The sequence below is a fragment of the Fringilla coelebs genome (genome assembly GCF_963513975.1).
Source record: "Fringilla coelebs genome assembly, chromosome: 5".
Lineage (NCBI taxonomy): Eukaryota > Metazoa > Chordata > Aves > Passeriformes > Fringillidae > Fringilla > Fringilla coelebs.
In genome coordinates this window covers 59,357,373-59,373,919 of record NC_140033.1, presented here as the reverse complement: position 1 = coordinate 59,373,919, position 16,547 = coordinate 59,357,373, and the positions used below count along the sequence as shown (strand labels likewise).

The 16,547-nt window shown below is 52.1% G+C and overlaps 1 protein-coding gene across 2 annotated transcripts in view; it reads left to right on the top strand.

Moving 5' to 3' along the window:
* The window catches only part of DENND2A (DENN domain containing 2A), a 58,705-nt gene extending 46,764 nt beyond the window's left edge, over nt 1-11,941 (top strand). The window contains exons 15-20 of one of the 2 annotated variants that reach the window (XM_084206048.1): nt 4,485-4,662; nt 6,572-6,613; nt 7,998-8,115; nt 9,289-9,528; nt 10,353-10,439; nt 11,243-11,941. In XM_084206048.1, the coding sequence (XP_084062174.1) occupies nt 4,485-4,662; nt 6,572-6,613; nt 7,998-8,115; nt 9,289-9,528; nt 10,353-10,439; nt 11,243-11,274 (697 nt within the window). In that variant the 3' untranslated portion in view covers nt 11,275-11,941. Of the gene's footprint in view, nt 1-4,484; nt 4,663-6,571; nt 6,614-7,997; nt 8,116-9,288; nt 9,529-10,352; nt 10,440-11,242 lie in introns of those variants that run through there. The other variant, XM_084206049.1, reaches the window with a different exon arrangement.
* Nucleotides 11,942-16,547: the final 4,606 nt, after the last annotated feature.

The following is a 16,547-nucleotide window of genomic DNA, read 5'->3' as shown; positions in this document are numbered from 1 at the left end:
ACAAGTGTACAGCAAGTGAAATACTTTGTCTTTTCCATCTTTAGAATGAGCATTGATTGTTTAAATACCTGTCAATCCACAGCTTGGCAGTGGAAAAAGAAAGAATTTGGTTTATTAGTTTTTGGGTGGGTTTTTTTCTCTGTCACTATGGATACTGGAGTATACATTGCCTCACAACCCAGGAAAATGACTTTGTTAAAACTGTGTTGGTCTGTGCAGTCTTCCCCCAGCTTTTGTTCATTCCTGCAATGTTAACTTTAGTGCTGGGGCAGTGGAGACGGTGGCATGGGTTAGACACTGCAACATGAGAGCTGCTTTTGTTTCAAAGGGATGTCGCCTGGCATGCAGCTCCAGGCACTGCCAAACAGCCTTTTAGAAGGCATCTTTCAGCTAAAATCACCTGATGTCACAAGGTACCTCAAGCTGGGCAGTTTTTAATGGCCTGAGCAGGAGATCTTGTGATTCAGAAGGCTTTTTAAAAAGAAAAGCTTGCACAGGCTTAAAATCAAAGCCTCCTTTTTCCAGATCTCAAAAGCTTGTTGTGGATCTGACCAACTCAAGCAATTGCCTCTGTCTCTGCCAGAAACCACAGCTGTATCAACAACACAAAGTGGTCATTGTTATCAAAGGCAGATCTGAAAGAATTAGAGTAGACACTTTAAATGTGGTCATCCCCAGCAAAAGGTAATTAATCATCAGGAAGAACCCTTTACCATGTGCTACAAAAACAAATCTGGGACTGCGAATATCAGCCTCGCAGGTTTTTCCCTTTTTGCCCTGTGATTAGGGAGAAGAAGAACCCAAGGATGAAGTTTGATAATAGTGTTGTCTCTTCAGATCATCTTAATACTCATTTCTTCACCTGCACAAACTTGCCACGTTGTGGGAGTCAGTGAGGGTCCCCAGAGAGCTGGTGGAACTTGGCATCCTCCTGGTGGGATTTGCAGCAGTGCTGTGTGAAGTCATGGGACAATGCTTGGAAGCTCCTGTGCCTGCTAAATTTTGTAAACCAGAACTGCAATCCATCATAAGTAACTCCAGATGTGACACAGTGTCAGAAATCTGAAGGTGTTTGTAAAACAAATCCTACTGTGGCAGAGCTTATTAAAAAAAAAATTAAAAGATACATATTCAAATAGTCTTAAATTGCCAAATGCCAGCATAATTTGAGCAGTTTGGTTAGTGCAGGGACCACAGGACTTCCTGGCATTAAGCTCCAGCAGGAGGTTTGATTCAATGGTGTTTTTCAGAAATCATGCAGATCCTAAACCCAAAGAGGGAGTCAGCTTTGGAGGCTTTTTATCACATGTGCTTGCCTTTGGAGTGGAAAGCAACCAGGCTGAACAGCCAGTGTCCCTCCTTAGAAGCTGTTGCAACTTGTCAAGGTATCTATAAGAGCAAGTCAAGCTAGTCTTGGAGCAAGTTTTCCCAGGAGAGGAAGAAGGGTTTCTATGTAGTTGCAGCTGTCTGTATTGGCCAACTGTGTTCATAGTGGCTCCCAAGAAGCAGCAGCTTCACAGGGTGCTGTGTGCTGGGAAGTGCTGTTGTTAAGCAAACAAATGTCACAGGTTGCTGCAGTATCATTGCTCTGACCAAGGGAATGCTTCCCCAGAGAGATCTGTGTGTCAGTCCCTACCCAAATCAGCCCCTTAGGGAGGGGTCTGAGCCTTCTTGTGTACTCAGTACTTTTTAGCCTCTGTATTAGCCTTGACATCTCAGTCTCAACTGTGAGCAACACGCAGCTCTACTGTGTTCCCTGCAGAAGGCTGAATGAACCCCTGAAAATGTGCTCAGCATCTTGAAAGCGTTCTTCAAAGACCTGCAGCATTTTAAAGGTTACTCATGAAACCAAAAGCCTTAGAAAGTGGTGCCTGTGTCCCGTTTGAACAGCTGGACTGAACCTGTGTGGCCTGAGGGTGGCTCCTGTCACACAGCACACTGCAGTCACGTGCTGGAGTCACACAGGTGGCGTAAAAGGGATTTATCAAGCTGGATTCTTTTGCAAGGCTCATCAGCCTGGTGTGAGTCAGCAGTCCCTTAGTGCTTGTTGCAGTGCCAAATGCAAGAGAGAGATCTTAGGCTTGAGTCACTCTAGATAGCCACAGTTCTCCTGAGCTCCTGGCAACCTGCAGCTCCCTGAGACTACCTGCAGAGCAAGTCTGACATGTGAAAAAGGTGCCTCAGTGATACCTCCTCTGTGTCCATCCCTGAACTGCTTTGCTTACAAAGGAGGCTCACAGACCACAACCCTGCCAGTATTGTTCCCTGGAAAGGTCTTTCACAGTGAGAAATGTTTGGGAGCAGAGATCAGTGGGTTTCACCCTGGAGGCGTTGAGTCATGCACAGATGGAAGGGTGGAAGGGGAAGTTATCTTTACTTCCCACTGCCTGGTGTGTACAATTTCAGACTTAACACAGCTCTGCCTTTGACTTGCACTCACTGGAGCTCATCCATCTCTCCTCCCACTCGATCTCTCACGTACCATGTGTACTCACTGGGCTGAGGCAAGAACAAGGCACCATAAATATAGCAGGAGACAGCTTGCCATAATATCTCACCATGCCATAAATAACCACGTACTTCAGCTGCTCACTGTTCCTCTGTGGAGCTACCTGGGCTCAGAGATGCTTTCTATGGGTTTTTACATGCTGTTTGTAAATTCAGGTCCCATGTTTAGGCAGAAAATTTGGATACACCTTCAAAACAGAGGATTGGTGACAAATGTAAAACTTCTAACACTGCCACATTCACCTTCTGCTCAAAGAAGAGGAACAGTGGGTGGTGATAATGCCCCACTGCTGTGCACAAGTGATGAAAGGTGCAGTTCTTTCAGCTTTCACTATGCTGCTGCTGCTATTACCAGGTCTATTATCAGTTAGAAATCGAGGAGTGGAAAATATGCTCTGCAGTAATGGAAAGGAAGAGAAGCCCCTGCTTTTGTATCTGCTAACATGACCTGAAATGTATGAGTAGCACAGCTTTGAAGGAGATGGTTTTTAAAGGATTTCATTAGCTTGGAGTGCACTTCTGAGATGACACATTCACTTTTGTTGCAGTTCCTTTCAAGATCAGGTTGTATGAAAGATACAACAAAAATCATCTACTTTGATGTTATTCCCACATTTTTTCTGGGTGGATTTGTTGGGGGTTTTTTGTGTTTCTGTTTCTTGCTAGCTCTGTGTTTTCTCATTATTTTAATTTTGCTTTTCTCAGATTCATTATCTACTTTGCATTTGTGATAGACATGGCAAGGTATGGGCTAGCTGATGATGGCAGCCACAGCTGGAGAGCAGCAACAGAGAGGCAGCCTGGAGGAGTCAATGCAGGGAGGGGGATACACTCACACCTTCCCAAAAAACAATGTGGAACTGAAGGTCTTTTCCCATTTAAAGCTAGCACTCTGTAACAGAGCGTTTGGAGGGTCTTCCTCTGTTTTTATAGAGTATCCCCTTAGAAAAGACAGTCCTCTGGGAGTGAAGGGAGAGGAAACTGTCCCCATTTTGTGAAGAGACTTTCTCAGAACATACATCTTTCCAAGTGCCAGTTCCCTACCTGTCACAGTCCCAGATAAAATTTTCAGGTTAAGCAGATTCCAGCCTCTCCATCTCCAAAAAGCGTCATGTGTTTAACAATGTTTGTTGCCTGATTGCTTCATACTGTCACACTGATGTCCCAGCAGCTACAATTTTGTTCTGCTAACCTGAGCTTATGTGATGGAAGCCAGCCAGCTGTCCCGCAGCCATGTCACTCTGCTCAGTGTGCCCTAGTGACACAGCACAGGGATGCACATCCACCAGACTTAACTGGAGTGGGGAGAGAAAGCAGGCTGCACTTTTCAGAGCAAGCTCAAGTCCACCCATCAAACCCCTTCCCTCTCAAGTCAGCAATAAACCCAGCTTGCTGAATGTAAATTCTCCCATGGAGTCTAATGGGAGCCAGCTGGGCATTCTTCTCAATCCACATGGCTCCTGCGTGCTGCACCAGGCTCCTTCCTCTCCTTTCCTGGATGCTGGTAAAACCAAATGATGTTATATATACAGGATTTATAGCAGCTAGCCTTCCCCCTCTCTTGACACATAAAAATCCTTCCAGACTCAGAAGAGATGAATAACTGGTGCCCTGTGGCAAGCTCTGCCATGGCTAACTGGATATCCTGCCTGACTCCTGCCAGAGAGCTGTGGCAGAATGAGCTCATTTCTCTAAGGAGAGGCAGTGACATAGAAGATGCAGTGTTTGTCTGATATTTTCCATCAGGACACTGGAGCAGCAGATCCCTGATTCAGTGGAACCCATCTCTTGTCATAAGAATGTGGGCTGGCATCATATTTCAGAAGTCGTTGCTTCTGAAGCTGAAAAATGGGATCAGAAATGTGGGAAAGCCCTTAGTAATTACAGAGATCAATCAGGGAGCAGTTAATTTCTAGGAAGCACCCCTAATTCCCTGACTGACCAGCCATTGCCCTTGGTTGTGTTTTGTCTTCCAGCACTCTCTCCAAGTGTTGCCACGCCACAGTGGCCCTACTGTACCCCTTCACCTGGCAGCACACCTACATCCCGGTGCTGCCGCCGTCCATGATCGACATCGTGTGCTCGCCCACCCCCTTCCTCATCGGGCTGCTCTCCAGCTCCCTGCCCCGCCTGAAGGAGCTGCCTGTGGAGGAGGTGAGTCCTGCACTCCCACTGTGAGTCCTGCACTCCCACTGTGAGTCCTGCATCCCCACTGTGAGTCCTGCACTCCCACTCTGAGTCCTGCATCCCCACTCTGAGTCCTGCATCCCCACTCTGAGTCCTGCATCCCCACTCTGAGTCCTGCACTCCCACTGTGAGTGAGTCCTGCACTCCCACTGTGAGTGAGTCCTGCATCCCCACTGTGAGTGAGTCCTGCATCCCCACTCTGAGTCCTGCACTCCCACTGTGAGTCCTGCACTCCCACTGTGAGTCCTGCATCCCCACTGTGAGTCCCGCATCCCCACTGTGAGTACTGCATCCCCCGCTGTGAGTGAGTCCTGCATCCCCACTGTGAGTCCTGCATCCCCACTGTGAGTCCTGCACTCCCACTCTGAGTCCTGCACTCCCACTCTGAGTCCTGCATCCCCACTGTGAGTGACTCCTGCATCCCCACTGTGAGTCCTGCATCCCTACTGTGAGTCTTGCATTCCCACTGTGAGTGAGTCCTGTATCCCCACTGTGAGTGAGTCCTGCACTCCCACTGTGAGTCCTGCATCCCCACTGTGAGTCCTGCACTCCCACTGTGAGTCCTGCACTCCCACTGTGAGTCCTGCACTCCCACTCTGAGTCCTGCATCCCCACTGTGAGTCCTGCACTCCCACTCTGAGTCCTGTATCCCCACTGTGAGTGAGTCCTGTATCCCCACTGTGAGTGAGTCCTGCATCCCCACTGTGAGTCCTGCATCCCCACAGTGACTCCTGCATTCCCACTGTGAGTCCTGCATCCCTACTGTGAGTGAGTTCTGCATCCCCACTGTGAGTCCTGCATCCCCACTGTGAGTCCTGCATCCCCACAGTGACTCCTGCATTCCCACTGTGAGTCCTGCATCCCTACTGTGAGTGAGTTCTGCATCCCCACTGTGAGTCCTGCATCCCCACTGTGAGTCCTCCATCCCCACTGTGAGTCCTGCATCCCCACTCTGAGTCAGTCCCACATCCCCCCTGTGAGTCCTGCATCCCCACTCTGAGTCAGTCCCACACCCCCCTGTGAGTCCTGCATCCCCACTGTGAGTCCTGCATCTCCCCTGTGAATCCTCATCCTACTGTGAGTGAGTCCTGCATCCCCACTGTGAGTCAGTCCTGCATCCACAGCATGCTGTACTCAAGCTTGTTCCCTGTGGGCTGAGCTGTTTTCTGTCACCTGGCAGTGCCAGGGAGCAGAGCTCTCATCCTCTGGCTGCCGTGAGCATGGGGTAAGGGCAGAGGTGGGTGTTCCCCCACACAGACAAAGGTCTGTGCTCTGCCTTGGCCACAGCTTGGGAAGGCAGAGGGCTGGAATCCCCCACGGTGGGGCTGCTGTGGGTAGGAGATGGTTTTATTACAGTTCATACTGGTTTCTGCATGGTGCTGTCCAGGGGCTGCATGCATATCCTGTCAGTATTAAGTGTGATTGCTACAGCCTGGCCAGGACAGCTGCCCCTTGGGTTAACACAGGAGCCTCACGATAGCAATAAATAATTAAGAATTGGATTCCTGAGGCACAAGGGTGAGCACAGCAAGGCAGAATGTGCTGAGGGAGGGATTTCCCTCCTTCCTCCCAGGAGACAGCGGTGCAGCACACGGGGAGAAAGGATGAAGCTCTGACCCTGCTGAGTGGTAAAGGAGCAGAGGGCCAGGCCTGGAGCACAGGTCCTGCTGTCCAAGCTGAGCTGTGGTTTGCAATGGCATCCCTAGAAAGCCGCAACATGGGCTGTGCTCCTGGGTCATGCTGGGTGCCTCCTCCAGCTGCAGTGGAGGGTAGGAGGAGCAGGGAAGTGTTTCCTCCAGGGCAGTTACAGATTCAGATAAACTCTGATGGTGGAAATAATTACTTCCCCTTTTGATTCTTGCTCTTTCATTTTTAGGTCCTCGTCGTTGACCTTGTAAATAATCGGTTTCTGAGACAGGTGAGCAGAGCTAATTCACATCCTTTTCTTCCCTTTTTCCTCCATAATTTACCTCCATCTGTGTTTGCTGACCTGCCTGGTTGGATGGATCACATTCTCCCCACTCAAAAACCAAGGCAGGGCTTGTGGTGAGCAGCGTTATAGAGGTTGCTGTGTATATATGTAACATCAGCATCCCAAACCACAGCTGTTGAGGACTAAATCATTGGGAATTACCTCTTTATCTTTTTTTTTTTTTTTTAGAGGGGAAAATGGTGGCACTTGGGCACTATAGGTCCTCACGTGTCATCCTGTAAGGCAGAGGACAAAGCCGGAAAGCTTTGGTTCAGCACTGTCTGCTGGGAAGTAGTGTGGGTTCTTGCAGCCTGTGTCTGTCAGTTAATCTCCCATCACACACTCTGCCCTGAGTGGGAGAGGAGCCTTGATGGTTTTTTGAAATCCTTACTGCCTCAGGAGCTTGTGGTTCCTCAATCCAGTCCTTGCACTGGATGGGTCAGAGGCAGGAAGGTGGTACATGGGAGCCTGTGTGTTGCTCTGCAGACAATATTGCCTGCTGTTTTTCACTTCCCTTTGTTGTGGAGAGGAGTGGGAAGGGGAGGAGAAAGGGAAGAGGATAAATGAGCAAACATACTCCTGGCCTAGGAGGCTCTTTTTCCCCAGAGCTCTTTGGCAGATCGTTGAGCAGCCCTGGCAGCGTGGGTCTGTGCCGGAGCTCAGCCCCGTGACTCAGATGGGCTGAGTGCTCCTCCTGCTGCTCCCCCGACTCAGATGGGATGAGCGCTTCTCCTGCTGCAGGGAGCAGTGTGTGGGAGAAGGCCAAGCCCTCCCACAGTCCTCACTTGCCAGCTGCCTTAGCTCTGGGGTAATGCTTTACCTTGCACCTCTCTTCTGAAGGCTTCAGCTGAATCAGCCAACTCAGCCAGGGCTGGCAGTAGCTCTGCACAGTCACTGGCAGTTCCTTGGCTCCCATGCTCCCTGGGAATTTCTTATGCCTGTATAAGAGGTTTGGTGCCTGAGCAGAGGCTCTCCTCACCGGGCCACGTGCCAGCATTGTTCACACACCTCCTCTTTGTGGCAGGGCCAGTGCTCGAGGGCAGATGGTGAGGCCAGGGGTGAGCCCTGCCCAGTAACCTCCAGGGTCAGACATGTAAAATTCCTCCAGAATAGGGGAATATTTAGGAAAAGACGCCCTCTTTCTCCTTCCTCCTGTGCTTCTTGATAGTGCTGCGCTGGGTGGTGCTGGGAATGTGCCAAATGCATTACAGTTACGCCTTCTTCCTCTCCTCACGGTTCATTTCTAGTGCTCCCCCTGCTGTGCTGGGGACAGGGTAGGAGATGTTTTTGTCCCAGCCCCAGTCCCTGAGGAGGTGGCTCTGTCTTACAGATGGAAGATGAGGACTCCATCCTGCCCCGCAAGCTGCAGGCTGCCCTAGAGCACATTTTGGAGCAGAGGAATGAGCTGGCAAGCGACAAGGAGGAGGGCCCTGTCAATGGCAAGCAGGGTAAAGCACAGTGCCTTTCAGCTGAAAACCCTGTCTTTTCCTGCCCCTTTCTTGTCTGTCACTTCTTAGAGGAGAGCTAGACTTGTACTGAATTTAACACCGCAGGTATTGGAGGTAGATCAGGATTTTGGTTAAGCTATATTAAGTATTCCAGCGCACAGGGGCAGTTCTCTGTGTGAAGAGCAACAGTACTTATCTCTTCCCAGCTCTAGCCATTCTTCCCTTACAATTTCAGTGAGCACCTGTACTACTTTTCAGAGGGATTTCATAGGCTTTCATTCCACTCTGCTGCTGGCCATGAGTGATGCAGGCTCCTCCAGGGGACAGTCACCTGCAGAGCTGCAGACTCGGCGATGACGTGTGGCTTGTGGTGACTGGGCTGGGACAGCTCTCTTGGAGGACAGCATGGGCATCTCCTTGGTGCAGAGGAGCCTGGACAATGTGCTGGTTTTGGCTAGGACAGGGTTAATTTTCTCCATAGCTGGTATGGGGCTGTATTTTGGATTTGTGCTAGAAATGGTGTTGATAATGCAGGGATGTTTTAGCTGTTGCTGAGCAGAGCTCATACTGAGCCAATGCCTTTCTGCCTCTCATCCCACCCCACCAGTGAGTGGGCTAAGGGTGCACAAGGAGTGGGGAGGGGACAGAGACAGCTGATACCAAAAAACCAATGGGTTCCACATGGAGTCATGTTCAGCATATAAAGCTGCAGGAAGAAGAAGGAAGTGGGGAGACATTTGGAAATAGGGTATTTTGTCTTCCCAAGGTGTGCCTGCTGGAGCCCTGTTTTCCTGGGCAGGGCTGAGCACCTGTCTGCCCATGGGAGCTGCTGAATAAAACAATTATTTTGCTTTGCTTGCATGCAGTTTTGTGTTCATCCATTAAACTCTCTTTATCTTAGCCCATAAGTTTTCTCACTTTTACTTTTCTGATTCTCTCCCCCATCCCAACTGAGAAAAGTGAGCACCAAAATAAAGCTTGGTGTCTTTCAAAGTAGTAACAATTTGGTCTACTTCCATGACAAGCACTTCCTAGGATGCTCTCTCTCTTGAGCAGCTTTTTCTTCTCAGGCTGGATCTGAAAAAAAAAAAAACATGGAATTTTTACCCAGAGATTTTCCTACCACATTCTTACAGCACTGTTCTGAGCACTTCCTCTTTATTTTTTCCTTAGAAACCAGCCCTTTGAACGAGGTGGTGTCCGAGGCCTTTGTCCGTTTCTTTGTGGAGATTGTGGGCCACTACTCCCTGTTCCTGACGCCCACAGAGCGCGAGGAGCGGGCCCTGCAGCGCGAGGCTTTCCGCAAATCCGTCTCTTCCAAGAGCCTCCGGCGTTTCCTGGAGGTCTTCATGGAGACACAGATGTTTGGGGGCTTCATTCAGGAGCGGGAGCTGCGGAAGCAGGGGGTCAGAGGTGAGGGGCTCCAGCTGGGCTCTGGAAGCTGCTGCTGCTCCTACGAGAGCAGGGAGATGCTCCCCAGCCAGCACCTGCATCCCCAGTTCCATGCCTGGAGGTTGCGGTGTCTGTACAGGAGCACCAGAAGGGAATCTACTGGATTCTGCATGGGGTTGGAATTGCAGGCATCTTTCACCCTTGCAGTATCCTCCACATGGGCCTCTTCCATTCCACATTGAATTCCACTGCTGGAATGACATTTATTCTTGCAGTCCCTCATGCCTTCTTCCTGTGTCTAAAGGAAAAATGAGCTGGCTTGGTCGTGGTTCTTTTGTCTAGTAGAAAGCTTGGATGCTCATCTCCTTCCCAGAGCTGCTACTGCAGCTTCACTCCTGTTATCCCACAGTCCCAAGGGCTCTACTGGCAGCTGAAATTTCTTTTCCCTGCTGCTACTGGTGCTGGCTTAGCAGCTTCCTGACGAGCGTTAATAAGCAGGGAATGCTTGAATAGGTGGCTGAGTAAAAGAGGTAAATTCTGCATGATGATTCCCCAGATGATGTCACTCCCTGGGCTTAGCTGCATTCGTAGAAGAATGAAGGGAGGTACATTCTGTACCCTGAGTGAGGTATAGCAGCTCAGTCAGCCTTGCAGTGGGGAAGGAGGGGGCAGACCAAAGCTTCTGTGCCAAATCTGGCCTCAGCTGGTGGAGGAGGTGGGGTGAGTTGTTCTCTCTTCTGTGCAATAATGTGTGGGTAAGCTGAGACAGTACATTTTCAGGTGGGCATTCTTACTTGGATTATAGAGACACAGAATAAAAGCTGTTGATTTCTGTCTTTCTGCAGGTCTGTTTGAGGTACGGGCTCAGGAGTACCTGGAAACACTTCCCAGTGGGGAGCAGAGTGGAGTCAATAGATTCCTCAAAGGCCTAGGTAAGGAACCAGCAAAACCCTCAGCTTCCCAAGGGCTGGGCTTCTTGTTGCCTTCAGGCTGGGCAGCCCAGAAGCTGCCCAAGGGTGACAGGACTAGTGACTATGTGTGGCATCCAGTGCCTGGCCATGTATCCCTGTGGTGGCACGCTGCTGGCTCTGGTCCTGGTCAGTCACTGTCTGGAGGCTGGTGGAGAACAAAAGGTTGGGCCATGAGCTGTATCCAGGTCTTCTAAAGGAGACAGGTGGGTCTGAGGAGGCAGTGGAGCAGGCAGAGACTTGGGGGTGGTGGATGCAGGTCCTGATGGGGGAATTGACAGATTTTTCATTGCCTTCAGGTTTGCTCTTAGGGATCAGCAGTGGGAACTGCCCAGGGATATTCTGATTCAATCTATTTTCCACTATAAGGGGAACTAGCCAGGAGCTCCAGACTGAGGTTAGAAGTCTTTGATAAATCATGGACACTGTGGCTGAGTCTGATCTGGTGTTAAGATCACATCCCTGGTCCTCTTGTCTGTTCTTGGCCATTTAAGAGCAGCAGTGCCTGAAGGGCTGGTGTGCCCTGGACAAATGGGCTCTGGAGGGTGTGCCTGGGAGCTTGCAAGGTCTCAGCCTGCAGTTCTGCTCCCAGGAATGGGCAGAGCTCTGCAGGCCCCTGCTTCCAGCTTTGCAGAGCAGCTGGCTGTGGACAAGGAGCCAGGGACAGCAGCAGGGCCAGTGCACTGCACAGGACAGAGGAGGTGGGAAATGACACTTGTTTTGCCTGTTGCTGTGGAGAGTCCATTTTCTTTTCTCTGTCTCTTCAGGCAGCAAAATGAAATTCCTCCACAAAAAGTAAGAGCGAAGCACATCCTCATTCCACAGAAGAGAATGGCTTTACCACTTTAGCAGCAATAAATCAGATTCATCAACCATTCCCATTGAGCCTGCTCCCAGGAGCCAGCAGCCTTGGGCACGCTGGCCACAGCTGCACAGAGCCGTGGTGCTGCAGGAAGGTGGGATGGCTGCAGCTGCCAGGACAGGCTTCTGGATGTCTACAGTAGCAAGCACTGGACCAAGCACTCTCTCTGAACTCTGCACTAGCACGTTGCAGGCATCCCCGTGGATTGGATCTCTTAGCTAGTCAATTCTTTATTTGGTTGTACTTTTCTATTTATATTGAGGTTAGAACAGTTATTAACCAATGACTCTTGCCCTGCCTCCTCTCTGCCTGGTGCTGCAGGAGGCCAAAGGGGGATTCCCATGGGACTGAGCAGGCAAAGAGGGCGTGGAGGGGAAGGACAGAGATGTCTGAAAGTAGGTCTCTGCAAAGCAAGGACACTGAGGGCTGCAGGGATGATGTGGACTGACCAGGAGGAGCTTCCAAGCAAGAGAAAAGGGTGAGGGGGAACCACTAAACCTACTGAGGACTTGATGGGCCAGCCAGCTCCCTGGGTGGCTGTACCAGGGAGTCTTGGCACGAGGAGAGGCCTTTCCTCACGCAGTGTAATTAAAAGCGAGTTGTGTAAAAGGCACGAGGATCCATGGTGTTTTCATGGAAAAGGGTGAGCTCTGTGTTCCCACCGTCCCACCTAGCACCAAGCACGAGCCAGAGGGGACACCAAGCAGCTGGACCCTCGCCCTGGCCAGGCCCTCAGCTGCCCTGTGAGTCTCAGAGGCCGTGGGGCCTCCATCCCTCACCTGGCAGCTTGCCAGGAGAGCCCAAGTGGAGCTCACCTGCAGGATCTTGTCTGGGAGAGCTTCCCAAAGGTCAGATGGGCTCTCCTCTGCTGTTGTGGGTGTTGCTGCTGGAAGCACAGCTGGGAACCTGTGCTCCTGCAGGAGGTGGGGCCCCCTGCACCCCTGTCCTCGGCCTGTGGGGACCTCCTTGGCTGAGGAGGTGTCGGGGGAGTTGAGTGGAGGTTGGGGCAGGGTGAGGGCTTTCTTCCAGCTGTGTGGAGGCTGTTACACTTGCACTGCTTGTGAGGGCAAGAGCACCTGAAGCACCCTTGAGTCTGCTCTTTGGAGGAGAGTCTCTTTCCCAGCTGCTGGGGGGTTGCAGGGTGAAAGCTGCATGTGTGTACCTTAGCTGCAGCTGTGCTGTGCTGGGCTGCACAAACTCGCAGAAGCTTTGGAAATGATCCCTGTGCTCCTGTGGCCCACGGGCCTTGCCAGGTGAGAGCACCTCTCTGCCCAGCAGTGGGGTTCAGAGGCCCTCACCTGCGTTCCACAGCAGAGCAGAGCGGTGGGTGCAGCGCTGCTCTGAGAAGCTTTTGAAGCCATGCAGCCAGGTAGGTTGGGCAAATGGCTCTGGGTGGCCCTGCTTGAGCAGGGGCATGGCCCAGGTGACCCCCATAGGCCCCTTCCCACCTCGTCCTCTCTGTGGTTCTGTGGTGAGCACAGTAAATGCAGGACAGCCATGGTGTCACACCAGGCAGGAGGCAGCACCTGCAGCTCTGTGCCCCCCAAACCTCCGTGCAGCGACAGAGGAAGCAACAACAAAGGGGCTCAGAGAAGCCAGCAGCATTTCCTCCCCATCCCCACCCAGGGTCAGGCTCCCTCAGAGGTGACCAGGTGTGGGGGCTGCCCCTTGGGTGTGCTGAACAAAACTGGTGCCACTTCACAGTCACAGGAGCTGGTGGTGGCTCATTGAAGGGAACTGCAGTGGGGTTCGAGGTGAATCAATGTTGTGCTTTGGTTCTTGTTTTAGAAGGAGCTTTTAATGGAAACATTATGAGGCTTTGCAAAGCTGGGGTCACCCCCACAAGTGTAAAGGTGACCAGGATGCCTGCAAAGCTCTGTGGGATGCTAAAAAAAGCTGATCTGTGCCTCAGCTCCAGCCTTCAGAAGCAGGTCACCTACATGGTCCCACACTGCCAAGCCTGCTCCTGGGGGCTCCACATTCCTCTCCTTAAGTGATGTTTTCAACAGCATGGGACTTGGCCTTCCTTGGCAGGAGCTGTGGTAAGGAGCAGGGAGGGATCCCGGGCTGCCCAACACTTAGCTCAGCTTGAGTTGGTGTGTGAGCATGCTGAGATGCTGGCAGCTTTTACTGCAATATCCTAATGGCTCAAATTAAAAAGGGCTGTGAAATATCCCTGTTTGCCTCACTGGGGAGCTCCAAAGGGGCTCTGCCAGCACAGGGCTCCATGACCACTCAGTGCATTTATTGGCTGCTCTCAGGAAAGTGGGAATCAAGCCTACATAGTGTACAAAATCCAAAGGGGGTGTTAAAAAGCAGCAGTAAGAGAAGTACAATGAAAGAAACATTTACAACTGTGTCATTAAGGATTTAAAATGAAACTTGACAGGAAGTGTTGATCTCCAGCTGCAGGACAACCTCTTCAGCTTTAGTTTGAGCTGTGCTGCTCCGAGATGAGCTTGACTCTCCATCTAAGGGCTCTGTATGCTTTGGAGGAAGCCACCTGTAAGGAAAAGCCATAAGACCATCTGTGCTGGGTGTGACCATGGGTCTGTGTCCTCCTGTGGAGGCTGCCAGCAGCAGGAGACCAGAGACTATGAACAGAGCACATACACTGGGCATGCCCTATATGCTACACACACACACACTGTACTGTACACAAACATTAAACTTGTCTATTCCACCTGCCAGGGGTTTCCTGCACCACAGCTGGGTCTCTGTGTTTAGTAGCCTTGGATGAGTTTCTGCTCCATGACCATGTGTACATGGGGGTAGGCAAATGTGCTGGGGCAAGAGGCCGATCTAGGGGCAGTATGGATTTACCAAAGCGTGCTTGAGAATCAGGACACTGGTTAAACATTAAAAGCTGTGATCTCTGCTCCCTGACAGTTCCTGCCTAATTAAACAGCTCTCACACCAATGTGAGCAGCTCTGCGGGGCCCATGATGTGCAGGACTGCACTTGCTGACTCCCAAACTACTGTCTAAGTCCCAGGCTCTGTACCCCTCCTTGGTTTTCCAGCACAGGCTGTTGGTGTCCTGCAACAGCTCAGGACACCTGTGAAATCCCAGCCCTCCCTGAAACTTTTGGGAATGTCCCATCCACCATGCAGTTGATTCTGCAGCTACTGCTGGCAGGACAGACAGCCCTGGACAGTCGAGAGACCAGACCCAGCCCTGCATGGGGCAGTCAGACGGGCTTGGAGTGTTGCAGCCAGAGGGGCGTGTTTGCACTTTGGTGCACGTGGGGATCCCTGCTGCCAGTTGCCAGGAGACTTAGAACTCACCTCTCTGCCTAGAGACAGATTTCAGGTTGCAGGTGCCAGCAGGCAGCTTGCAGGTGTAGAGCCCCAGGCAGCCACCGCAGTCAGAGGGCTTCTGGCAGGGCCGGGACTGGATGCTGTGGCAGGAGTGCTGCAGGGAGAAGGGAAGTGGTGGCTGCAATGCCCGTGGCAGCCAGGACCAGCCCAGTCACAGCTGCATCATCGCTCATAAGCAGCTCACCAGGGTCTAGAGCACTGCAAGGAGCTGGAGAAGCTGGGGCCCAAGGAAGTGCTTCCAGGGGCAGTTCATTACTGGTTTTAGCTGGAAGCACTCGAAGCTGGCCACCACAACCACAACACCCCTCCAGTGCCTCTGCTCTTTTGCTGTGGTGGCACCCATCCCAGCCGAGTGGCATCTGGCACAGCATCCCCCAGCACTTTGTGGTTAAGACAAGGTCTACTTGTGTGCTACCAAAGCGTGGTTTGGGTTTGCTAAAGGAGAAGTTGGTTACTTGTGGGATGCTGTGCTGAGCCTGTGGAGCAGATTTCCCATGGGCAGAGAAAGGCTGTGCCACCCTCAGAGCAGTGCTGAGAGGAGCTGTCCCCAGCAGGGCATCAGGGCATGGTGCCCCCATTGCAGAGCTGACAGAGCTTTGTTAGCGCTGTGGAGAGTGTTTCTGTTCCTGAACACTGTAGGGGCTGGAGCAGGACTGTCCCTGCAGCTCTGAGGGCAGCACATGGGGACAACTGCAGCCAGACCTGCACTCTCCTCCTGAGCTGCTCAGAGCCATCAGCTCTGCTCTAAGCCTTGCCAGGTACCAGCTGGGGATCTGGGGGTGTCCCTGCCCCACTCCCTTCTCAGCACCCAGACCCACGCTGTGTTGAGAGGCCATGTTGTGACTGGCACCTTTACATGCATCTTAAGAGGAATGGCCTTAAAAACACCTTTTCTACCTGGTGTTTGCAGGATCATGGCATGCTCAGCATGTCCTGCTCCTGCTGTCCTGTCTGATCCTCACTGGTACCCCACCCATCCAGCAGCCCCCCAGCACAAGCCCTCTCCCAGGGATGCTGTGCTTACCGTGTCGCTGTTGAACCTCCCATAGTCCTTCAGGTGGTGGCTCAGCCTGGCCATCCTGCTGCGGGAAGGCTGCAGTGGGAGCCTCCAGGGCTTGCCAGGGGCAACCTGCTCCCCACTGCCCAGGAGAGCCTTGGCCGTGGCCTTGCTGAGGGACCTGGAGCTGGGTTGTGCCTCTCTCAGCACTTTCCATGCACTGGCCAGAGGGTGGGTCCTCCTCTCTGGGTCCTGCCCAGGCAGCTTGTCCCCTCCATCTCCAGGTGGCCGAGGGGCTTCTTGAGAGAAGCCAGCCTCTGCCTGCCTCTGCAGGTTGCTGGCCTGGCTCCCCAGTACCCCAGACAGTGCTGGGACTGAGCAGAGCAGCACCAGGAGGAGTGTGGTGACTGCCAGTGCCTGGACATTCATCCTCAGGTCCTGCCTTTGCTCAGAGTCCTTCTGCCTGGACAAGGCTGTTGGAGTCAGTAGCAGAGGTGGAAGCTGCTTTTTTCCCCTGGCTCTGGATCCAGCCGAAGTAATTTTTATAGTGCAGGGACATACCTTGGGGGCACAGCCCTTTTCCCCCGCCCCTGCTCTGTCCCACCTCCCAGCTTGTGAGCAAACCCAGCTGCTTACGTGGGCCCCAATCCCCCTCCCTTGTGTTCCCAAACATCCCAGCACCCTTCTGCCACAGCCAGCCTGTCCCTGCTCAGGGTACACACATGGGTGTGTGGCATCTGAGCACAGAATCCTTCAGCTGAACCATAGCTGCAAACAAGGTTTTAGTAAAGGAGAATTGATGGTAAATGTTTGTGTGTCTGATGGAAAGGTGGTGGGCTCAGTGGGAAGGAGTTGCTATGAGCCTGGTGGAAGTAGCCTCAGGTGGAGGAAAGG